The following is a 25,569-nucleotide window of genomic DNA, read 5'->3' on the forward strand; positions in this document are numbered from 1 at the left end:
CTGGAGGTCATGGAACATATTCCCTTTGGATAAGAGAGGACTACTGTATAGTATATTTGCCATACACAAATACCCAAGTTTTTTCTTGGCTTATCTCTGCCCTCTCTAAGTTTTTATCTCTTCTACTTTCCTCCTCTTCCCTCTCAATCCCCTAATTTCATAAGTATGATCGACTGCAGGGGCAAATACCAAGATTGGATGGCATGAATTTTATCTTTCCTTTCAACATGTAAGATAAAATGAAAGGCTCTCTCTTAATATCCCTCAATGTATAGATAGCAAACCAAAGGCAAAACATAGTGCTCTAATCTCATCATTTAACTTTCTTCTAAAGATATTTATTGGGGGAGAGATTAAGTATAAATATGCAAGGTAAATATTTCATGCATTTAATTCATATTGTAATAGCACACTTTGAGAAAAGACAATTGACACAATTATACATCGAAGTCCAAAGCAAGTAATTAATTTGTCCAGACATGAAAGTATCTAAATGCATAAACTGTGTTTTCTAAATCTTATGTTTTATAAACAAGGAATACTAAGATCCTTTCCTTAATGATTTGTAAGTTGTAAGATTTCAAAAGGAATAATTTACAATTTATTTTAACCTTGTAAAAGACTGGTGAGACCTAAAATCTAACTATAGTTAAATCCTGCCAAAATGATAAAAAATTGATTCAAAAAGATTCAGTTACATAAAATAGTGGGTTGGATTATTGTGGCATTAATAAAATGATAAAGGTGAGCTTATAGCTGGCTAGGAGTCCCTGTGCAATTCAAAGCCATTTGGACCAGGTTATAGTTTAGCCCCACCTGGTGGCAACCGTCTATAGTAGTTTTTATGAAATCCATGGGTCACTGGTTCCTGTGGCTGACTAGGGTTTCCAGGACAGCAGCCCCAGTCCCAGCAACCTCCTGACTGGGTGGTGACCATTTAGATGTAGATATGGAGTCAAAACAGTGGGGAAAGAGAAACCTCCCAGCTTCCAGAAATGGTTCTGTCAGCTATTTCACAACTACCTCTACCAATTATCTTAGAGAACAGGGGTTAATTTTTCTAAACTTGTATCACCATGGGATGCATTTTAAAGGATTTTTAAAAACCAACAAAAACTAAAAAAGAAGGAATTCTTACCATTTGCAACAGCATGGATGGAACTGGAGAGCATTATGCTAAGCCAGTGGTTCTCAACCTTCTGGCCCTTTAAATAGAGTTCCTCATGTTGTGACCCAACAATAAATTATTTTCGTTGCTACTTCATAACTGTAATGTTGCTACTGTTATGAATCGTAATGTAAATATCTGATATGCAGGATGGTCTTAGGCAACCCCTGTGAAAGTGTCGTTCGACCGCCAAAGGGGTCGTGCCCCAAAGGTTAAGAACTGCTGTGCTAAGTGAAATAAGCCAGTCAGAGAAAGATAAATATCACATGATCTCACTCATTTATGGAATATAATGAACAACATAAACTGATGAACAAAAACAGATCCAGAGACAGAGAAGTATCGATCAGACTGTCAAACCTCGGAGGGAAGGCAGGGAAGGGTGGGGGTAAGGGAGAGAGATTAACCAAAGGACTTGTATGCATGCAGATAAGCCTAACCAATGGACACAGACACCTGGGGAGTGAGGGCATGAGTGGGGGTTGGGGGGGCAATGGGGGATAAGGACACATATGTAATACCTTTATCAATAAAGAAAAGAATTTAAAAAAAAAGAACAAAAACTAAGAAATCAGAAAATTCTCAAAATGATTACATATCAAAGTTTATGTGGATTGTTTGGAAATAATTATGCATGTTATCATCGAAATAATTACATAAATTTTAAGGTTAGTAAGTTGGTCAATAAAAGCCTATCTTATCTAATAAAAGAGAAACATGGTAATTAGCCGTACCTCCGCTACCCTTCCCATTGACTAATCAGGGTGATATGCAAATTAACTGCCAGCCAAGATGGCGGCTGGCAGCCAGGCAGCTTGAGGCGAACATGAGGCTTGTTTGCTTCAGTGAGGGAGGACTCCAACATTCCCCGCCTGCTGCTGCCGGCCTCTGAGCTTGCAGTTTGAAACATTGTTACAAATATAGAAGCTAAACAAAACCCCAGAAACCTGCTTTCAGCCAGTTAGGATCTCAGAGCTAGAGTTGAAACAGTGTTTCGATTATAGAACCCAAAGCTAAAGCTGGCCCAGAATAAAAAGAAAAAGAAAAAAAGGAGTGGTTGGGAGCTTCAGTCACCCGCCAGCCTGAAAATAGCCCTCAGCCCCTCACCCAGACTGGCCAGGCACCCAAGCGGGACCCCCACCCTGATCCAGGACACCCTTCAGGGCAAACCAGCCGGCCCCCACCTGCACCAGGCCTCTGTCCTATATAGTAAAAGGGTAATATGCCACCCAGCACCGGGATCAGCGGAGCAGCGAGGCCTCCCGGGACTGGGATCAGCGTGACTGGGGGCAGCGCCCAAACCCCCTGATCGCCCTGCGGCTCTGTGTGTGACAGGGGGCGGGGCCACAACATCCCTATCCACCCTGCTCTGTTTGTGACAGGGGAAGGCGCCCCAACCCCCTGATTGGCCCTGCTCTGTGCCTGATAGGGGGGAGCTTCCCAACCCCCTGATCCGCCCTGCTCTGTGTGTGACAGGGGGCAGTGCCCCAACTCCCCTATCGGCCCTACTCTGTGCGTGACAGGGGGAGCTCCCCAACCCCCTGATCGGCCCTGCTCTGTACGTGACAGGGGGGAGCTCCCCAACCCCCTGATCAGCCCTGCTCTGTGCGTGACAGGGTGGCGCTGCAACCTCCCCATCGACCCTGCCTTGAGTGTGACAGGGGGCGGTGCCCCAACCCCCCAATCGGCCCTACCCTGAGCGTGACAGAGGGTGGCATCGCAACCTCCCAATCCGCCCTGCTCTGTGCATGACAGGGGGCAGCGCCCCAACTCCCCAAACGGCCCTGCTCTGAGCCTGACCAGGGGCTGCACCTAGGGATTGGGCCTGCCCTCTGCCACCTGGGAGCAGGCCTAAGCCAGCAGGTCATTATCTCCCGAGGGGTCCCCGACTGCGAGAGGGCACAGGCCGGGCTGAGGGACCCCCGCTCCCCCTGAGTGCACAAATTTTTGTGTACCGGGCCTCTAGTCTATATAATAAAAGCCTAAGTGACTGTTATGGCAGAACAACCAGAACTACTGGTCACTATGATGTGTACTGACCACCAGAGGGCAGATGATCAATGCAGGAGCTGCCCCCTGGTGGTCAGTCCGCTCCCACAAGGGGAGAGCCACTCAGCCAGAAGCTGGGCTCATGGCTGGCGAATGCAGTGGTGGTGGCAGGAGCCTCTCCCACTTCCGTGGCAGTGCTAAGGAGCAGCAAGCAGGTGGGCGGTAAGGAGCAAGGGGTCCCAGATTGGAGAGGATGCAGGCTGGGCTGAGGGACACCACCCCCATGCATGAATTTTTTGCACCAGGCTTCTAGTATAAATATAAGAAAGGAACTGGAGGGCATTATGCTAAGCAAAATATGCCAGTCAGAGAAAGATAAATATCACATGATCTCACTCATTTGTAGAATACAAAGAACATCATAAACTGGTGAACAAAAACAGATACAGAGACAAAGAAGCATCGAACAGATTGTCAAACTACAACAGGAAGGCAGGGGAGGGTTGGGGGGGGGGGTAAGAGATCAACTGAAGGACTTGTATGCATGCATATTAAGTGTAACCAATTCACACAGACACTGGGGGTGGGGGGTGAGGCATGTGCTGAGGGGTAGGTGAGGCTGGGGGGACGTCAATGGGGGAAAAAGGAGACATATATAACATATATACTACTATTTGTAATACTTTAAATGATAAAAAGTAAATAATAATAAAAATAATTTAAAAAAGGAAGCAAGCAAGCAAGAAACCGGGTGATAACCTTAACTTCTTATCACTCTCCAATCCAAGCCAGACACTGAATTTTGTTAGTTCCACCTCCTAAACATTTTTCCAATGTGGCCCATTTCTCTCCATCCTTGCTGCTACTAATCCAATTCTGTTATCATTTCTCATCTTGATAATGAAAACCACCACTAAAAGTGACCTCTCTGTCTATATCCTTATATAACACCAGTCTATTCTCCACATTACAGAATGATCTTTTAATATGAAATCAGATCATATCACATATATTCTTAAAATTTCTCAGTAGTTCCCCACTGGTTCCCTCTCCTATTTCATCACTTGAAACTCCCTGCTTCTCATTCTATGTTTTAGCCCTACTGAATTATATTGTTTGCTCAAAGAGTTTCATGTTTGTCTTGCCTCCAGGTTTTTATACATGCTATACATTCATCTCCCCAATTTCCTTCCCTGTACAGTCTTACTCTTCTTGTCTTCATGTAGGCGTTAGCCTGGTATTTCTCCCTCCACAAAGTCTTCCCCATTCCTGCCAAGGCCAGGTTAGATACACCTTAAATGCATGTGGTCTCATCCTGCATATCCTGCTGTTTTCTCCATAATCATCGTACTCATCACTTTTTTCTTTATTTGTCTTACTCCGGCATTAGATGACCAGCTTTGTGAAGGCAGAGCCACCACTGAATCTATGGTATCTAGCATGTACCTGGCATATGGTGGGTCTCAATAAATATTGCTAAGTAAATAAATGTGTTGCTCTGAGAGCTTGAATGTAAACTTTCCTAACATCAACCTTAGTCTGATTTAAAGTCTTGCTTGTTGGCAAAGATCAAAATATCATACACTCACATTGTGCTGATAAACTAGTATAACAATTAAGTCAATTTCAAAATAATTTTCCCACTATAATATAAACTTTCAAAAGCCATATGAACTATAATGATGGTATGTAACAACAACTGTCATTGAAATAAGAAGCATTTATTTTCTCCTAATACTGCCAATCACTAAGGAACCTACTGTATACTGATCTGAAAGTAACTGATGAATAAAAATCCTTCTTCAAGATTATTTTATATTAGTGGCCTGGTGCACAAAATTTGTACATGAGGGTTGGGGTGGTTCCCTCAGCCCAGCCTGCACCCTTTCCAATTGGGGACCCCCTCTCACTGTCCAGGACTGCTGGCTCCTAACCACTCGCCTGCCTGCCTGCCTGCCTGATTGCTCCTAACCACTTCTGCCTGCCAGCCTGATTGCCCCCTAACCGCTCCCCTGCTGGCCTGATTGATGCCTAACTGCTTCCCTGCCAGCCTGATCACCCCCAACTGCCCTCCCCTGTGGGCCCAATCGCCCCCAAATGCCCTCCCCTGCCAGCCCAATCACCCCCAACTGCCCTCCCCTGCCTGCCTGATGGCCCCCAACTGCCCTCCCCTGCCAGCCTGGTTGCCAACTGCCCTCCCCTGCAGGCCTGGTTCCCCCTAACCCCTCTGCCTGCCTACCTGATCGCCTCTAACTGCCTCTGCCTGCCTGATTGCCCCTAACCCCACTGCCTGCCTGCCTGATCGCCCCTAACCTCTCTGCCTGCCTGCCTGATTGCCCCTAACTGCCTCTGCCTGCCTGCCTGATCACCCGTAACTGCCCTCCCCTGCCGGCCTGATCTCTTCCCCAACTGACCTCTCTTGCCGGCCTGATCGCCCCTAACTGCCTCTGCCTCAGCCCCCACCACCATGGCTTTTTCCAGAAGGAAGTCGAACATCTGGAAGATGGCCGGTTGACCTGGTCTAATTAGCATATTACCCTTTTAGTAGTATAGATAGATTATATCGGATAGGTTACTTAAATGGGGGTGGGGGTATGGTGATGCCTTTTTCAGCAGGAGGAAATGCTCTTGGCAGACAAAAATACATAATCCCTATATCTGGACCGATAGCCAGCCATATGCACTATACTGCCAAACCGGTCATTAAAAAACTGAACCGCTTTCTTACACCTTACCTCAAACAGCTTGTTGCCCTTAAAACCCCTCCTCAGCCCCCTCCTTAGGTTCTGCCTTCACAGTTCACCCAGATTAGGTTCTGATTGGTCGGTTTCTATGCCAGTCAGCACCAAAAACTCCACCTCCTAGGCAGCCACTGGCTCCTCACACTTCACCCAGATTTGGTTCTGATTGGTTGGTTTCTGTGCCAGTCAGTCTCCGGGCCTATCTCTGGGCCTGATCAGAGAGGTGGAGCTGATCAGCAGCCCCCACGGAGGTCCGGAGAGAAAGAGTGGCACAGCTGTTGGCCAGGCTCGGAGAGAGAGAGAGAGACAAGGGCTTATCAACAGCTGCCATGGAGGCTACGGATCAGACCCTGCTTCTCTCTCCAGGCCTCTCTCCGGGCCTGATCCACAGCCCTCTCAGCAGTCAGTGCTGGGTCGCCACGGCAACCCAGCACTGACTGCAGGACTGACTTCTAGTCGGTTGAGCCTTCAGTCATTTTGGACGTTACGGACCCTGGGTTTTTATATATTAGGATGATGTCTTTCAGGACTAGTAGTTAAATGAGGCATATGCAATATTTCATATTATTATTCTAGTTTTTTAATAGTTCCTGAAGATTTTAGGCATGGTTATAAGAAGAACTACTAGCATCTGTTAGTATGCTCTAATTTCCTTTCTTTCCTGTCCTCAATCTGAACTGAGGGAAGGGCAAAAAGAAAAGTTACCAGGGTAATAAAGGGATAAAGGGAATACCAGAGTAAGGAGGCCTAAGGTCTGATAAATCATGTTCTAAACTAGTTATCAAAGCTCTTAGAACTTTAATGTTCCAATATATTTATACTTATACTTTATTAATGCATTTAAAAAGACATTATGTCATAGAAATAAAAGCTTAATTTCAATAAATCTATAAGTTTCAAATAAAGAGAAAAAAATGTCACAGAAATTTCCTACTTTTTTTTTTTACCTGTTTTCCCGTTCATACATTTCTTTAGAGGCATTTCGAAGTTGATCAATTTCTTGATTCGTTTTCAATTTAATTTGTTCTAGTTCATCATGTAGTTTATTTTCATATTCGGCTTTATAATGGTCTCTGCAAGAAATCAAAGGAATATCCATGAATTTACTTTTGTAAAAGAAACAGGTATTGCCCTAGCTGGTTTGGCTCAGTGGATAGAGTGCCGGCCTGCAGACTGAAGGGTCCCAGGTTTGATTCCAGTCAAGGGCACATGCTTGGGTTGGGGGCTCGATCCCCAGTAGGGGGCGTGCAGGAGGCAGCCGATCAATGATTCTCTCTCATCACTGATGTTTCCTCTCTCCCTCTTCCTTCCTCTCTGAAATCAATTTTATATATATATATAGAAATAGGTATTTACCCTTCATGTAAGATTTTAATAAGTCAAATATGGTCTAAATATAATGTTGCTTGAAAAACATAGCTGTCACATATAAAGTTTTGTAATTCCTAAAAATATTGTTTCAACTAGTTCCATCTAAGATTTCCTTTTAAACATTTTGTCTTTAAGGATTAGTTACTACATAAAATGTTAGTTATCTCATTTTGAATAATTATTCATCTTAAAGAGTATTTTACTAATAGTTTTTAATGTGCATGGCTAGAGATTTGAAAATGGACGCATATGGAATGTCCTTCATTTAGAAATATAAACTGGCATGGTACAGGCTGACAGACAAATAAATAACAGTGTGGGGCAAAAGTAGGTTTACAGTTGTGAAGCACAGTTTATTGCTGAATTATTTATTATTATATTATTTTCCATAAGAACTGTAAATCTACTTTTGCCCCACCCTGTATTAAAAAAACATACAAACAAAATGACTCTGACTCTTTAGAAAACTTTTCCTTCAAAGCACAACTATAGCCACTGTGATCTCTTAGCAAAGTCACAAAGCATTACACAGGAGATTAGCAGGAGCACACACATGAAAAATAGTACAGGCTAGGGCAGCAGTTCTCAACCTGTGGGTTGCGACCCCTTTGGCGGTCAAACGACCCTTTCACAGGGGTCGCCTAAGACCATCCTGCATATCAGATATTTACATTACGATTCATAACAGTAGCAACATTACAGTTATGAAGTAGCAACGAAAATAATTTTATGGTTGGGTCACAACATGAGGAACTGTATTTAAAGGGCTGGAAGGTTGAGAACCACTGGGCTAGGGGAAAAGGTATGAATGTGTGAAGTCTTAAAGGATAAAATGGAGAATTATTTTAGTTTTTGATGTGCTAAAAACAAATAACTCAAGGATTATAAGGGCTATTGATACAAAGGGAACTCTAATAGCTTGTACATCTAGTTGAAGAGAGAGGACAGAATTGAAATACAGGGGGTCTGAATCCAGAGCCTGTATCTTCAAACAGTATGCAGTGCTGTCTTCTCTTTCTTCTATTTGTTTCAGTTAGGAAAGGTCAGCTTAGTTAGATTTTCTTCAAAAAGATACCTCGGTAGAGATACTTATGTGCTTTCTTTCAAAAATACTTATATAGATATCTTAGTCATAGGGAATCAGAAAGGTTATGTTGTAAAAAATTAAATAAAAATGGCTACAGTATATGTATACACCCCTACATAAAAGAAATTTGGTTGTTGAAAAAGCCAAAATGTCTTAAGAAAAAAAATCAGAATAGAGAACATCTTATAAGGATACAAAATGAACTATTATCTTAACATCATCCTATAGACCTTAAAAAAGATCACTATTCTTCCCTAAGGCAAGAGTTCCCTCCAAGAAGCTGGTGTTACTTTATATCTATTTATATGTGAAGTAATGTAAATCTTGCCTGGATGTTACATATTTTTCATACATCTCTTCTCTTGCTTTTTTGGTTTCTTCGAGTTGAGCTTGAAGTCTTTCAAGGCGGTCCTCTTCATGGGCACAGCGAACACTGAGCTCCATGTTTTGGCGGTTGAGATATTCTTTATCCTTCTGCAGTAAAGTAACAGTTTGCTGCAAGGTGGCTACCTACACATACGTAGAGACAGACAGTGTTCAGAGCAGCCGTGGGCAAACTACGGCCCTCGGGCCGGATCCGGCCCGTTTGAAATGAATAAAACTAAAAAAAAAAAAAAAAAAAGACCGTACCCTCTTACGTAATGATGTTTACTTTGAATTTATATTAGTTCACACAAACATTCCATCCATGCTTTTGTTCGAGCCCTCCGGTCCAGTTTAAGAACCCATTGTGGCCCTCGAGTCAAAAAGTTTGCCCACCCTTGGTTCAGAGCAACGTCTTGCTTTTCAACGTTTACTGTTATTTTCACTCATTTGTGCTTTCACTAATCACATAAAAAGGACTAATTCTTGCCTTGCCATTTTTCATCCAAACACAGCTACTAAAGTCCCTTCTTTCTGGCAACTAAATCAAAAAGGAAAAATGTCCCTCCCACAATTCTGCCCTATGCCCCATCACTGTACAATAAATACAAATGACTCTACAAGCTTACCTCTTTTGATAATTCACTTCTTTCTTTAGCTTGAATTATATGAGAGGCTTCAAGTATTTCATGTTTTCTCTTTATTTCAATTACTTCCTGTTCAAGTGCATCACGTTCACTGAAAAATTCAAATACACATATAAATTTTACATCACCTTTTATAATGAATACTAGACGCCTGGTGCAAGAAATTCGTGCACAGGGGGCGTCCCTCAGTGAGATCTGCACCCTCTCCAATCGGGGAGCCCTCAGAGAATGTCCTACTGAGAGCTTAGGCCCGCTCCCCATGGTTCTTTGCTCTCTGCAGACCTGCCTGCTGTCTGCTCTCTGGCTCACCGCCACGGCCGGGGACAAGCAGGGCCCTGCTGTCTGCTCTCTGCGGGGGCCCTTCTGTCCGCTCTCTGGCTCACCGCTGTGGCCAGGGGCAAGCAGGGCCCTGGTGTCTGCTCTCAGCGAGGGGCAGGCAGGGCTGACAGGACCAGACACTCCAGTGGCGGCTGAGTGGCAAGGCTGGATCTGCCTGAGGGGGCAGATCCAACCATGCTGCTTGGCCGCCGCTCCCCCCAATAGGGCTGACAGGACCAGACACTCCAGCGGCTGGGCTGAGGAGACTAGGCACCACCATCTTGCAGCTGTGGACGCCGCCATTTTGTGATGGAGTGATGGTTAATTTGCATATTACCCTTTTATTAGATAGGACTAGAGGCCCGGTGCACAAAAATTTGTGCACTTGAGGGGGTCCCTCAGCCTGGCCTGTGCCCTCTCGCAGTCTGGGACCCCTCGGGGGAAGCTGACCTGCTGGCTTAGGCCTGCTTCCCGGGGGATTGGGCCTAAGCTGGTAGTCAGACATCCCTCTGGCAGCCCAGGAGCCCTCAGGAGATGTCCACTTGTCAGCAGGGACCAGGCCTAAGCTGCAGTCGGACATCCTTAGGACTGCTGAGGAGGCAGGAGAGGCTCCTGCCATCACTGCTGTGCTGGCAGCCATCAGCCTGGTTTGTGGCTGAGCAGAGCTCCCCCATGGGAGCTCACTGACCACTAGGGGGCAGCTCCTGCATTGAGCGTCTGCCCCCTGGTGGTCAGTGTGTGTCACAGTGACCAGTCATTCCCAGTCGTTCTGCTGTTAGGGTCAATTTGCATATTACTCTTTTATTATATGCCTGGTGCATGGGTGGGGGCTGGTTGGTTTACCCTGAAGGGTATCCTGGATCAGGGAGGGGGTCCCACTGGAGTGCCTGGCCAGCCTGGGTGAGGGGCTGAGGGCCGTTTTCAGGTTGGCCACACCCCCTTCAGGGAGGGGGGTTCTGCTGGGGTGCCTGGCAAGCCTGGGTTAGTGGCTGCTTCCCGCTGGCAAGTGGCTATCCCCCAAGGGCTCCCGGACTGCTAGAGGGATGTCTGACTGCCAGCTTAGGCCCGATCACCCGGGGGCCTAAGCCAGCAGATGGACATCCCGGAGGGGTCCCAGACTACGAAAGGGCACAGGCCAGGCTGAGGGACCCCCTCAAGTGCACAAATTTTTGAGCACCGGCCCTTTAGTGTTCTTTATAATTACCCAGAGGTTTTAATTTTCATATTCAGACCACCTCTTTCCCACCAACAGTAAGAGCAAAAATTGAACCACACCTATAATAGGTTTAAAAAAAATGAGCAGAGCCCTAGCCAGTTTGACTCAGTGGATAGAGCATTAGCCTGTGGACCAAAGGGTCCCAGGTTCGATTCCAACCAAGGGCACATGCCCAGATTGCAGGCTCAATCTCTAATAGGGGGTGTGCAGGAGGTAGCTGATCAATAATTCTCTCTCATCATTGATGTTTCTATCTCTAATCAATAAAAATATATTTTTAAAAAATGAGCAGAGAAATAAATTTTGTATTTTTAACTTACCTTCTCCAGTCAGAAACAGTTCCTTTACACTTTATTTCATCTACCCACCTGGTGTTTTCATGAAGAGGGCTATTAAGAATTGTTTTATTTTTCACTCGATTTTCAATAACTCATTTAGAAAGATTTTTTTCTTCTAGTTAATGAAGTATTATGTTTATTGAGAAAAGTGAGCAAAGCACAAGTTAAAAAATAACAATCATCCATAAACCCACTAACTAGAGATAGCTATCATTATTATATTTTGGTACATATTACTTTAAGTATTTTGTGATTTTATACATAAATGTCACAAGGTATTAAGCATGCTTCCTTTGCTATGTTTTTTTTTTTTATGCACAATTATAAAATCATGATATAGTAAAACACCCATGAACTTGCTATCCACAGTTGACAACAGTTAATATCTGTCTATATTTGGATTAAAGTTTTTTTTAAATAAAATTTTTTGTTGATTTCAGAGAGGAAGGGAGAGGGAGAGAGAGAGAGATAGAATCATCAATGATGAGAGAGAATTATTGGCTGCCTCCTGCAAGCCCCACACTGGGGGTCAAGCCTGAAACCTGGGCATGTGCCCCAACTGGGAATCGAACCTCAACCTCCTGGTTCATAGGTCAACGCTCGACCACTGGGCAGTTAAGTTTTGTTTTCTTTAAAAGATAGAACACTATGAGTAAACTTGAAGTTACCTATATTTTCCTCACTGTTCTTATATCATTCCCTAGATACAATGATGAATTTAGTATTTCTGTTTTTTTTCTTAATGCGCTAATATGATAAAACAAAATACAGCTTTAATTACTTTATAGATAACTTCTTTTTATTGTTGACACTATTAGAGATGTCCCCCATTTTCTCCCCCTTTGACCACACCCCCTCCCCTTCACGACACTGTTGTTTGTGTCCATGGGCTATGCATTATGTTCTTCGGCTAATCTCTTCACCTTCTTTTATCCAGTCCCCCTACAACCCTCACCCTATGTTTTTTACATACTTTTACTCAATAATTGGTAACATTTTGTCATTTATTTTGTATTATTTACTAAATATTTGTCATACTTATTCTCTCTCTGTTGTTCATATATATGAATAAACATATACACTTATTCTCTCTGTTGTTCATATATATGAATAAACATATATACAAACGAATACTATGTGATACAAACACAAATATATACATCTACATACGAATACATACATGTGCATCCCCCTCAACTATTTAAGAGTTAAATGCAGATGTTAGTCCCTTTATCCCTAAATAATTCACTTTGAATTACCTAAGATGAACAATATTATCTTATATAATCAGAATACCATATCAAATTCAGGAGATTTAGCGCTAACATAATTATGTAAATATACAATCCAGTTTCAAATCTGTCACTTGTCCCAAAATATATCCTCTAAGGCAGTGGTTCTCAACCTTCCTAATGCCGCGACCCTTTAATACAGTTCCTCATGTTGTGGTGACCCCCAACCATAAAATTATTTTCATTGCTACTTCATAACTGTAATTTTGCCACTGTTATGAATCTTAATGTAAATATCTGATATGCAGGATGTATTTTCATTGTTACAAATTGAACATAATTAAAGCATAGTGATTAATCACAAAAACAATATGTAATTATATCTGTGTTTTCCAATGGTCTTAGGCGACCCCTGTGAAAGGGTCATTCGACCCCCAAAGGGGTCGCGACCCACAGGTTGAGAACCACTGCTCTAGGGCAATCTCTCCCTGGTCCAGGATCCAACATATTATCATGCATTCCATTTAGGTGCCATCGGCCTTTAGTTTCCTTAACTTTGACCAGTTCCTTAGCCCATCTTTGCCTTTTACAACATTGATTAGATTCACATTAAGCACTTTGGGCAGGAATACTATGTAAGTGAGAGATACTGTGTTTTCAGTAGATCACATAAAGAGGCACATGATGTTACTCTATCCATTGATTGGTGATAGTAGCTTTGATCATTTGCCCAAGATGGTATCTGCCAAAGTCCTAAATATAAAGGTACCTTTTTGCCCTTTGCAATGAATAAGTAATCTGTGGGAACATACTTTGAAATTGTATATTCTGTTCCCTAACATACTTTTACCCAATAGTTTTAGCTTCCAATACTTCATAGTAGTATTATGAAGCTAGAAAATGGTAATTCTAATACACATATATATTTATTATTTAGCACTCAACTGTAAGATCCTCTTCATTATTAGCATGTACTCAGGGATTCTTATTCTATTCAATGAATGTTGCTAATATTCATTTTGATATTTAATATTTGACCAGTTAGAGCCCCTTCAAACTAGCTACTGTGGTGTTGAATTGGAATTAGAAATATCAGTAAGATCTTTCCATAGTGTATTAAGCCATCCTTCCTATTCCCTCTCCATCGTCTCTGCTTAGTGAAAGGGCCTAGAAACAATGACCAATGTAGCAATGACCAGCACGCAAATCTTAATTTTTGAATAGTAATCCCCAATAAAGGAACCAGGACTCCTTAGAGAAAGAGCTGAGGCAATAAAATTACAAAATAAACCTGAGAACATTATTTTATGCCAGAAAATAGGAAACTGCTTTAAAACATATATATTATTGATTTTTTACAGAGAGGAAGGGAGAGGGATAGAGAGTTAGAAACATGGATCAGCTGCCTCCTGCACACCCCCCACTGGGGATGTGCCCACAACCAAGGTACATGCCCTTGACTGGAATCGAACCTGGGACCCTTCAGTCCACAGGCTGACGCTCTATTCACTGAGCCAAACCGGTTAGAGCGGAAACTGTTTTTTTTTTTTTTTTTTAAAAGATAGGCACATGTGTTTTGTTTTTCAAAATTTATTACTTTGTATTTAATTTACCCATATAGATACATTAAGGTCTTATTTAATGATTTCAACTGCTAGAAAGAATTACATTTTAGAAATAAATCACAATTTATTTTCCATTCCACTATTGAAAAGAATTTTAATTCTTTCCAGTAATGATGCAATTAACATCCACATATTGTTTCCTTTTGCACATCTGTGAGAATTTATAAAGAACATAAAAGTGATTTTTTACACCAAAACATTTTTAAAAATTAATTCTTTCTATTGAGTGAACCAAATGATTCACAGTTTGAGGCCCTCTTGCTTGTTTTTCTGTTCCATTTTTAGCACATGAAGATATTTATCATATTTCTGTCATATATTTATGATATAATGACTCCCCCTCGCATCATCAACCTTCAATAATTATCAATGCAGTTCACTTATCCTTCATTCATGTCCACTAGATTATTCTGATTATCATTCTTTTTAATATTCTCTTTCCATATTTTATTTTTATTGCTATCTATAATAATAAAAGTGTAATATGCTTAACAGACAGCCGAACGACCTTCGGACCAAGCTGGGGCTGCGAGGGCCTAAGCAAGCCACTACAGCTGCGAGGGCCAAGCCCCTTGCACAAATTTCGTGCATTGGGCCTCTAGTAGATTTATAATAGCAGAGAGGATATCAAAACATCAACTCAAAGTATCATTTTACCATCATAATCTATTTTATTTTGAAATTATTCTTTTGAAATCCAGCTTTATTCAAGAGCTGACTGAGTATAACACTCACAGATTTCATGTCCCAATATTTACTGTATTTTGACATAAGAATATCTACATAATAATACATACTGATGTTAGTCATGGTAGAAGAAGGAGAATCAATGTTATATCCCAAAATCCTTACAGATTTATTTATGGTGCTATACAATTTATAAAGCATTCATTCATTTAAAAAATACTCATTGAGTGACTACTGTATTTCAAGAATTATTTTACCTACAGGTAGATACAATAGTAAACAACTAGAAATATCTCTCTCTTTCCTTATATATATAAACTAGGGGCCCGGTGCACGAAATTCATGCACTGGGTGTGTGTGTGTGTGGGGGAGTGTCCCTCAGCCCAGTCTGCCCCCTCTCACATACTGGGAGCCCTCAGGCGTTGACCCCATCACCCTCCAATCGCAGGATCGGCCCCTTGCCCAGGCCTGACGCCTCCGCCAGAGGTGTCAGGCTTGGACAGGGGGCCCCCATCTCCCCCGATCACTGGCTCTGGCCCCCGCCCAGGCCTGAGGCCTCGGCCAGAGGAGTTGACCCTCATCACCCTCCGATCACCAATCACCGGATCGGCCCCTTGACCAGGCCTGAGGCCTCCGGCAGAGGTGTCCGGCCTGGGCAGGGGACCCCCAGCTCCCCGCGGTTGCAGGCTCCGCCCCTGCCCAGGCCTAACGCCTCTGGCCTAGGCGTCCGGCCCGGGCAGCGGGGACCCGCAGTGGCAGCGGGGGGCCCCGCGATCGTGGGCTCTGCTTTAGGCCCAGGCAAGGGACCCCTAGCTCCCGGGACTGCCAGCTTCGACCGTGCCCAGCTCCCATCGCTGGCTCCACCCCTACTTCCTGCTATCACTGGCCAGGGCGGCAAAGGCGCCTGATTCTCCGATCATGGCCCCAGGGCTGCCTTTGCCCTGCCCCCCAGCTCTTAGCTCCCCCCTGGGTTTCCGATCACTGTCAGTGGCAGGGGGCTTCTTCCTGCTTTCCCTTTCACCTCCCTGCATTGTGCCTACATATGCAAATTAGCCGCCATCTTGTTGGCAGTTAACTGCCAATCTTAGTTGGCAGTTAATTTGCATATAGCCCTGATTAGCCAATGAAAAGGGTAGCGCCGTACGCCAATTACCATTTTTCTCTTTTATTAGTGTAGATACTTTCATAAATATTCCTTTATTTGATCTTTAGTTTAAAATATATATTTTATTGATTTTTTACAGAGAGGAAGGGAGAGGGATAGAGATTTGGAAACATCAATGAGAGAGAAATATATCAGATCAGCTGCCTCCGGGACACTCCCTACTGGGGATATGCCCACAACCAAGGTACATGCCCTTGACCGGAATCAAACCTGGGACCCTTGAGTCCACAGGCTGATGCTCTATCACTGAGCCAAACCAGTTAGGGTGATCTTCTTAGCAGATATTTGTATTAGCATCTTCTCTGAGATGATAAAACTTTGGCTTAGAATGATAAGAGATTTGCCTAAGGGACATATAGCTAAGTAGTGATTCATTAATGGACAAACAACAGAAAAAGCATATTCCAGTAAAAGGCAAATTATGTGCCAAAGATAGTTAGTAGCAATACACTGGAAAATATATTCACAGAAAATATTATTTTCTGAAAGAATGAGTGCCTTTTGTCTGAAAAAACTTCAAATAAAACTATAAAGTATTTACATTGATTTCATAAAATAAAAGTAGTCAAGTAAAAATTCAAACATGGGATTTTACTGCGTTCCTATCTTCTAAAACAGCGGTTCTCAACCTGTGGGTCGCGACCCCTTTGGGGGTCAAATGACCCTTTCACAGGGGTCCCCTAAGACCATCGGAAAACACATATATAATTACATATTGTTTTTGTGATTAATCACTATGCTTTAATTATGTTCAATTTGTAACAATGAAAATACATCCTGCATATCAAATATTTACATTACAATTCATAACAGTGGCAAAATTACAGTTATGAAGTAGCAATGAAAATAATTTTATGGTTGGGGGTCACCACAACATGAGGAACTGTATTAAAGGGTCGCGGCATTAGGAAGGTTGAGAACCACTGTTCTAAGACATTATATTTTAAAAAAACAGCAGCAACTTCTAAACAAAATAAAAACAACTGATACAAAAATACAATTTAAACCCATCAAACTGCCAAAACGACATGCTTTTAAAATGCAATGAAAAATAAGGTACATGTCAGGAGAATAAAAAGATAAGCCACACTCTGGAAGAAAATATTTGCCAAAGACATATCTGATAAAGAACTGTAATACAAAATATACAAAGAACTCTTAAAACTCAGCAGTCTGAAAACAAACAACCCAATTAAAAAATGGGCCAATGACCTTGACAGACACCTCACTAGAGAAGATATACACATGGCAAATAAGCACATGAAAAGATGTTCCAAATCATGTCATCAGAGAAATGAAAATTAAAATAACAATGAGTAACCCCTAAAAACCTATTAGAATGGTCAAAATCCAGAACACTGATAACACCAAATACTGGCAAAGATGTGGAGCAATAGGAATTCTCATTCATTGTTCGTAGAAATGCAAAATGATATAGCAACTTTGGGACAGACGGTCTGGAAGTTTCTTACAAAACTAAACACATGATTGTGTTCCTTGGTTTTTACCCAAAGGAGATGAAAACTGTATCCATGCAAAATCTGTTTCATGGATATTTATAGCAGTCTTCTTCACAACTGCCACAACTTGGAAGCAACCAAGATGTCCTTCAGTAGGTGAATAGATAAGTAAAATGTTTGATGTCTAGACAATGGAATATTATTCAATGGTATAAGGAAATAGGCTATTAAGCCATGAAAAGATATGGAGGAAATTTAAATGTATCCTATATAATAAAAGCCTAATATACAAATTGTCCCTTCGGGTGGTCATTCAACTGGGAGACCAGGAGTTCGACTGCTTGCTATGATGTGTGCTGATCACCAGGGGGTGGCGCGGAACATGGCGGGCGTCAGCGATGTGCTGCGACCTCTTGCCAGCTACCAGGGGTTGGGGGTGACGGGAACGGAGGTGAGGTAAGAATGCAGGGTATCCGCCGAGCTCACTCTCACTCCCCCTGCTACTCTCCCCCGGGACGCCAGGGCTCGTGCCTCTTCCGGGTGAGCCAGGCCGCAGCCACTGGGACCATAGGGGCTGGTCTGGCTCCCCATGGGTTCATGCAGGAGCCGGTCTGCAAGGCCAGCCAGGAGAGAGTGCACTGCCCGCCAGGCTTCCGTGTGGCACTGCTGGCAACCCAGAGGCCCATGCTGAGCCTCAGCCTGTGGCGTCCAGTTGCGCTTACCGCATCTCTGCGTGGGGACTCGGGTGCTGTGACTCAGGCACAGGTGGGTGCACGGGGGCCTGGGGCCCAGGTGCTGCCCAGAGCCCAGAGGTCAGTTGGGACCCACCCTTCCACACCAGACACTCGCACTTCGATTGCTGGCCAGGTCTAGGGACTGCACCTGTGCACAAATTTCATGCACCAGGCCTCTAGTCCTATCTAATAATAGACAAACATGGTAATTGACCATACCTTCGCTATGCTTCCCATTGGCTAATCAGGGTGATATGCAAATTAACTGCCAACAAAGCTGGAAGTTAACCATCAACAAAGATGGCAGTTAATTTGCATACATAGGCGCAATGCTGGGAGGTGAAAGGGGAAGGATGGAAGAAGCCGCCTGCCGCTGACGGTGATTGGAAACCCAGGCGGCAGGCAAGAGCCAGGTGGCAGGGCAAAGGCGGCCTCCAGGGCCGTGATTGGAGAACCGGGGCTGCCTTTGCCGGCCCCCCCGGCCGGTGATCGGAGAAGCCGGGCGGGGCAGGGAAGAGGCAGCCACCAGCAGCCGCCTCTTCCCTGCCGCATGCCCCCCCCCCCCCCCGCCGGTGTTCGGAGAAATACCTGTATATTTTTTTTTAAGTACCTGTATTTTTAATAATTTCTTGACATGGTAAAAGAATTTTACATTACGATCCAAGGGTGGTGGGGTGAGGAGAAGGAGCAGCAGAACAATCCAACTAACAAAAAGGGAAACAGAAATGCATGGTGGAAGGGATTTGAAGGGTGGGTAGGGGCATTGCCCAACTAAAATGCAATTGGTTTGTTACTGAGTACTATTCATGGGAAGACAGCATCCTGACTCCTTCTCTATACAGCATATCGGGAGTAAAAATGATGCATCCAGGTGGAAATATGATTAGGGGTTGGAAGACAGACAGGGAAAGAGGAAGTCAGAAATAGACACTGAGAGAGTCACTGGCTGGCTGGCTGCAAATACTGACTCTTCAGTAGTGATAGAATAAAAAAGTGGGGGATATCTCTGGAAGATTCAAGAGATAGGGGGCAACTCTTCTATAGTTTTGACTTGCCCAGCAGATGTCCACATACACACGTGTACACACCTATATTTGCATGCACACACATATACACATAACTGACTGCCCTCCCTGGAAGCACAGAAGAAGAAGAAGCCGCCAGAAGAAGAAGCCGCCCACCTTTGGTCCAGGAGCCAGTGCCTGCGGCTGGCTGTAGCCCAGGAGACGGACAAGCCACCCGCCCGAGGTCCCAGGCTGCAGCCACCCAGAGAAGCTGCCAGCCCTGTGGTCCAGGGCACCAGTGCCTGTGGCCAGGAAAATAGGTTCCCTCTTCTCCTACTGTAGTCATTACTTCAATATTCCCCTTCTGAACTTCTCTCCTGTGCTGCAACCCAACTCCACTTTTCATCGGAAGGATATGGAACAGAGACAGCAGTGTTAAAAGCTTACATTTTTAAGCCGGTAAGGTTGGTACTTAAACATATAAATGGAAAACTAGAGTCCTTAAGGTAACAAAGGCTACAAAGGACAGGGACAGCGCATGACCTATTATATCCAGCAATCCATATGGGGACTGAAAACTTTGCAATGATAACAATTGGTGAAGATATGAATCAACTAAAATAGTTGACAGGGACAATTCTTCCATCTTTGAAAATATCTACATCAAATCTGTTTAAATAGATTTTCATCTGCATAATATAACGCATTCTGACAAGACCACCACCACCACCAATGTGGTCAGTGTTGTGCCGATAAATTTTAATAACTGAGGGACCCCCCCCCCCTGCTGAGTGCACAAATTTTTGTGCACCAGGCTACTAATATTACTATAAGAAGCCAATCTGAAAAGGCTCTGTACTGCATAATTTCAACTATATTATATTCTGAAAAAGTCAAAACTATGGAGACAGAAAAAGAATAAGGTATAGTCATGTGCCACATAATGACTTTTGGCCAAAGAGGAACTGCATATATGATAGTGGTCCCATAAGATTATAATGGAGCTGAGAAATTTCTATTGCCTAATGACATCATAGCCATACATCATACTAGTAGAGCAACGCACCACGTTTGTGGTGACGCTGATGTAAAAAACCTATTGCACTGTCAGCTGTATGAAAGTAGAGCACACGTAATTACTGTAGTAGGCTATACCATCTAGTGTAAGTACACTGTAAGATCATCACACAATGACTAAATTGCCTAGTGATGCAATTCTCTACAACGTATCCTCTGTTAAGCAGCACATGCCTATACAAAGCAGAATTAACAATGTCAATGGTAAAAATTCAGGTGACTCGAGATCTTGCTCCCCATGTTGACAGTTTGGCTCAAATAAATTCGTGTAAAAATTTAAAAATAAAAAAATTAAAAAAATTCAGGTGACTTTGAATTTGGGTGCATGCTAAAAATGAGAAAAGCTACTGTACCCTTCTTAACTCCTTACCTCTTAACTTTGTCATAGTTCTCTTGCCGGTAGTCACCTTGCTGAATTAACTGTTTTGTGTCTGCTAATTCTAAAGCCAAACGTTGACATCTATTTTGAAGCTCAGAGTAGTTTCTTCGATCTTCCTCATAAGTCTATAAACCAAAACAATAATAAAACATTTCAAACTAAACACAGTTGACCAAATTCTGTACTGAATTCTTCTGTTAAGCTGTGAATGTCCTTGTAATTTAAAAAATCCTTAATTTTCCTATTTAGTAATTTTTCTCTACTCAAAGACAGGTAATCTTAAACTCACAGAGTAGTTTGTAAGTCCATCTGTTTAAAACTTCAGCTCTTTTTTTAATAGCACACCTATGTCTTGGTTATTAGAATAATACATACAATGACTATACATGTTAAATGACATTTTTCAAAATTTACGAAGATACTATTAGATGCTTTAGACATGGAAATGAATAAAACAGAGCCCCTGTTTTTAAGTTCACAATTTAGAGATGAAGAGCCACATGAATATAAAATATCTACAATGAAATATTGTTACTGAAGAGATTAGCATGCAGTTTCAGTGGCAGTACTTAGCAAAAAAGAAATTTTGGAATATATTTCTCCCCTAATCTTCCCTCCACTCACCAGACCAGCAGAAATGAACTGTAGAGCTATGGGAGAAAGGTAGAAGTAAAAACCTTAAAACCATAACCTGTCTCTGCTTACTATGAGCCTCATTTCTCATGTTCACACTTCATCTTTCAACTCTAATGAAGATCTGAAGTTCTCTCAATGCACCAAGCTCGCTCTAACGTGTTCTCAATGTCTGAATAGCTGCATAGTACTTGAATACTTGCCTCCTACAGAACACCTATCTCACTGTAACATCAAATTAGCATTCTATATACCTCACCAGAATGTAAACATCTTAAGGGTAGAAACTTAGCCTCTATCTGGATCTCTATTACTATACACAATACTTGGTATACAGTAAGAGTGAAATAAATGCTTCTGAACAGATTAATTAAGAATTAAATGAATATGGAAATGGGAGAAGCATGACACGGGGACAGAGGTGCTACTTACTTTCCCCCTTTGAACTTATAAGATTTGCAAGCAACCGTCAACTCTACCCCAGAATCTGTTATGTTAAACACATCCTGTCCCAAGTCATTTATTTTAAAAAATATATATTTTTATTGATTTCAGAGAGGAAGGGAGAGGGAGAGAGATACAGAAACATCAATGATGAGAGAGAACCACTGATCGACTGCCTCCTTCATGCCCCTACTAGGGATCGAGCCCGCATTCCTGGCATGTGCCCTTGAGTGGAAATGAACCCAGGGCCCTTTAGTCCACTGGCTGATGCTCTATCCACTGAGGCAAACCAGCTAGGGCCCAAGTCATTTCTTAAGTAGCTAAGTGTGGTCACATTCATTCCACAAATACTGACTGAGTTGTTTCTACGCAAATGGTCCTGGGCGAGACACTGTACATACAAAGATGAGTAAGATACTGTGTCTTTTTAAAAGTATTTACACATAACTTTAAAATGTCATAACTGCCCCCCCTCCAAAAGAACATAAAATGTCATCCCACAAATTTCTGTTGAAGGGTTGTTTGAAAATGTAATTATGGAAAAACTATATTCAATGTGTTTTGCTTGGTGTAGTATTAAGATCTTCTTCTATACTGATGTTCTCCATGAGAATGGAAATTTACCATGGTATCTATACTAATAAAAGTGTAATATGCTAATTAGACCAGGAGACCTTCCGGACAAAGCCATGGTGGCGGGGCCGAGGCAGAGGTGGTTAGGGGCAATCAGGCCAGGAGGGGAGGGCAGTTGGGGGCGAGCAGGCCGGCAGTGGGGGGCAGTTGGAGGCGATGAGGCCAGCAGGGGGGGCAGTTGGGGGTGATCAAGCCGGCGGGGGGAAAGTTGGGGGCGAGCAGGCTGGCAGGCATAGTGGTTAGGGGTGATCAGGCAGGTGAGCGGTTAGGAGCCAGTGGTCCTGGATTGCAAGAATGATGTCTGACTGCTGGTTTAGTCCCGATCCCCGTGGGGGTCCCAGATTGGAGAGGGTGCAGGCCGGGCTGAGGGACACCCCCCCCCCCGTGCACAAATTTCATGCACTGGGCCACTAGTCTATAATAAAAGCCCAAGCAACCATTAGGGTGGAAGGACTGGTTGCTATGATGTGCACTGACCACCAGGGGTCAGACGCTCAAAACAGGAGCTGTCCCCTGGTGGTCAGTGTGCTCCCACAGGGGGAGCACTGCTTAGCCAGAAGCTGGGCTCACAGCTGGCGAGCGCAGTGGTGGTATCAGGAGCCTCTCCACCTCCGCGACAGCACTAAGGAGCAGCAAGCCAAGCACTAAGGAGCAGCAAGCATGTGGGCGGTAAGGAGCAAGGCCTCCTGGACTGCGAGAGGGATCCCGGGCTGAGGGGCCTCCCCTCCCAGTGCACGAATTTTGTGCATTGGACCTCTAGTTTATTATAGTATCACAGCTAAGGCTACTCCATCATTATCATCATCATCTCAAAAAACCACTTTCTTTGCTCATCCATGAGAAGCAATACCTCATGAGACAGCAGCAATTCAGTCACATCTTTAGGCTTTACTTCTAATTTTAGTTCTCTTGCTATTTCCACCACATCTGTAATTACTTCCTCCACTGAAGTCTTCCTCCAAAAAGTCATCCTTTAGGGTTAGAATAAGTTTCTTCCAAACTCCTATTATTGTTTGATATTTTAACCTCTTCCTATGAATCATGAATGTTCTTTAAATATATATATATAGATATATATAGATATATATATATATAGATATATAGATTTCAGAGAGGAAGGGACAGGGAGAGAGAGATACAAGCATCCATGATAAGAGAATCTTTGATCAGCTGCCTCCTGCATGCCCCACCCTGGGGATTGAGCCAACAACCCTGGAATATGCCCTAACCGGGAATCAAACCATGACCTTCTGGTTCATAGGTCAGTGCTCAACTACTGAGCCACACCAGCTGGGCATGAATGTTTTTAATAACATCTAGAATAATGAGTCCTTTCCAGGCTTTAAAATTTACTTTGCCCAGATCTATCACAGGAATCACTATCTATGGCACCTATAGCCTTAAGAAATGTATATCTTAAATAAAATGAGGCTTGAAAATAGAAATTCCTCCTAGTTCCATGGGCTGCAGAATGAATGTTGTGCTCGCAGACATGAAAATAACATTGATCTAGTTGTACATTTCCATCAGAGCTCTTGGTTGATCAAGTGCATTGTCAATGAGCAGTAATATTTTCCAAGGAATCTTTCTTTTTCTAAGCAATAGGTGTCAATGATGGGCTTACAACACTAGTAAACCATGTTGTAGACAGATATGCTGTCATCCAGGCTTTGTTTTTCCATTTGTAGAGCATATGCAGAGTAGATTTAACATAATTCCTAAGGGCTCTAGGATTTCTGGAATGGTAAATAAGAACTGGCTTCAACTTAAAGTCACCAGCTGCATTAGCCCCTAACAAGAGAGTCAGCCTTTGCTTTGTAGCTTTGAAGCCAGGCACTGACTTCTCTATAATATGAAAATCCCAGATGGCATCTTCTTCCAATATAATGCTGCTCCTCCTACATTGAAAATCTGTTGTTTAGTATAGCCACCTTCATTAATTATCTTAGCTATATCTTCTGGATATCTTGCTGCAGCTTCTACATCAGCACTTGCTGATTTACATTGCACTTTTATTATAGAGATGGCTTCTTTTCTTAAAACTCATGAACTAGCCTCTTCTAGCTTCAAACACTTTCTTCTGCAGCTTCCTCACCTCTCTCAACCTTCATACTGAAGAGAGTTAGGGCCTTGCTCTGGATTAGGCTTTGGCTTAAGCAGCAGTTCTCAACCTGTGGGTTGCGACCCCTTTGGCGGTCGAACGACCCTTTCACAGGGGTCGCCTAAAACCATCCTGCATATCAGATATTTACATTATGATTCATAACAGTAGCAACATTACAGTTATGAAGTAGCAACGAAAATAATTTTATGGTTGAGTCACAACATGAGGAACTGTATTTAAAGGGCCGGAAGGTTGAGAACCACTGGCTTAAGGGAATGTTGTGGCTGGTTTGATCTTTTAAACTTTATACATGTCTGTGATAAGGCTGTTTTGCCTTCTCATCATTCATGTATTCAGTGAGTGGCATTTTTAATTTCCTTCAAGAACTTTTCCTTTGCATTTACAACTTGGCTAACTGTTTGATGCAAGAGGTCCAGCTTTTGACCTAGCTTTCTTGGCCCATGACATGGTTTCCTGACTAAGTTTAATCATTTTCAGCTTTTGTTTTAAAGAGATGTGAGACTGTTTGTTTCCTTAAAAATGTAAAGGCCATTGTAGGATTATCAATTGGCCTAATTTCACTATTGTTGTGTCAGGGAATAGGAGAGAGGCAAAGGGGGGGGGGGGGAGATGAGAGGAATGAGAGAGAGATGAGAGAGATGAGAGAGAGAGAGAGAGAGAGACAGACAGACAGACAGAGACAGACAGAGACAGGTTGGTGAAGCAGCCAGAACATACACGTTTATCTATTAAGTTCACTGTCTTATATGGGAGTTGTTCATGGCACCCAAAAACAATTACAATAGTAACATCAAAAAGCACTGATCACAGATCACCATAAGAAATACCATAATGAAAAAGTTTGAAATATTGTGAGATTTACCAAAATGTGAGAGACACAAAGTGAGCAAATGTTATTGGAAAAAATTGTGCCAACAGACTTGCTCGATACAGGGTTGCCACAAATCAATTTACAAAAAGCACAGTTTCTACAAAGCACACAGCAAAGAACAATAAAATGAAGTATTCTGTATTAAAAACAAATTTAAAGCCCTTAGCACTTACAGAACTACTTATTACCCTACTGCTTCACACATTTATACTACCCATTTGATTTCTAAAGGCATATGATTTTCCATTCCTTGAAAGCAAAA

The 25,569-nt window shown here is 42.8% G+C and overlaps 1 protein-coding gene across 5 annotated transcripts in view; it reads right to left on the reverse strand.

Moving 5' to 3' along the window:
* Window positions 1–25,569, reverse strand: part of PIBF1 (progesterone immunomodulatory binding factor 1) — a 235,728-nt gene that overhangs the window by 184,720 nt on the left and 25,439 nt on the right. For all 5 annotated transcript variants that reach the window (XR_004966411.1, XM_036301811.1, XM_036301812.1 and 2 more), the window contains exons 6-9: window positions 20,593–20,726; window positions 9,349–9,457; window positions 8,685–8,866; window positions 6,846–6,971 (exon numbers count right to left, since the gene is read on the reverse strand). Coding sequence is in view for 4 of the 5 variants with exons in the window: in XM_036301811.1 (XP_036157704.1) it covers window positions 6,846–6,971; window positions 8,685–8,866; window positions 9,349–9,457; window positions 20,593–20,726 (551 nt within the window). In the remaining variant the exon portion in view is untranslated. The remainder of the gene's footprint in view (window positions 1–6,845; window positions 6,972–8,684; window positions 8,867–9,348; window positions 9,458–20,592; window positions 20,727–25,569) is intronic.

Source organism: Myotis myotis, unplaced genomic scaffold (assembly GCF_014108235.1).
Source record: "Myotis myotis isolate mMyoMyo1 unplaced genomic scaffold, mMyoMyo1.p scaffold_m19_p_3, whole genome shotgun sequence".
Classification (NCBI taxonomy): domain Eukaryota; kingdom Metazoa; phylum Chordata; class Mammalia; order Chiroptera; family Vespertilionidae; genus Myotis; species Myotis myotis.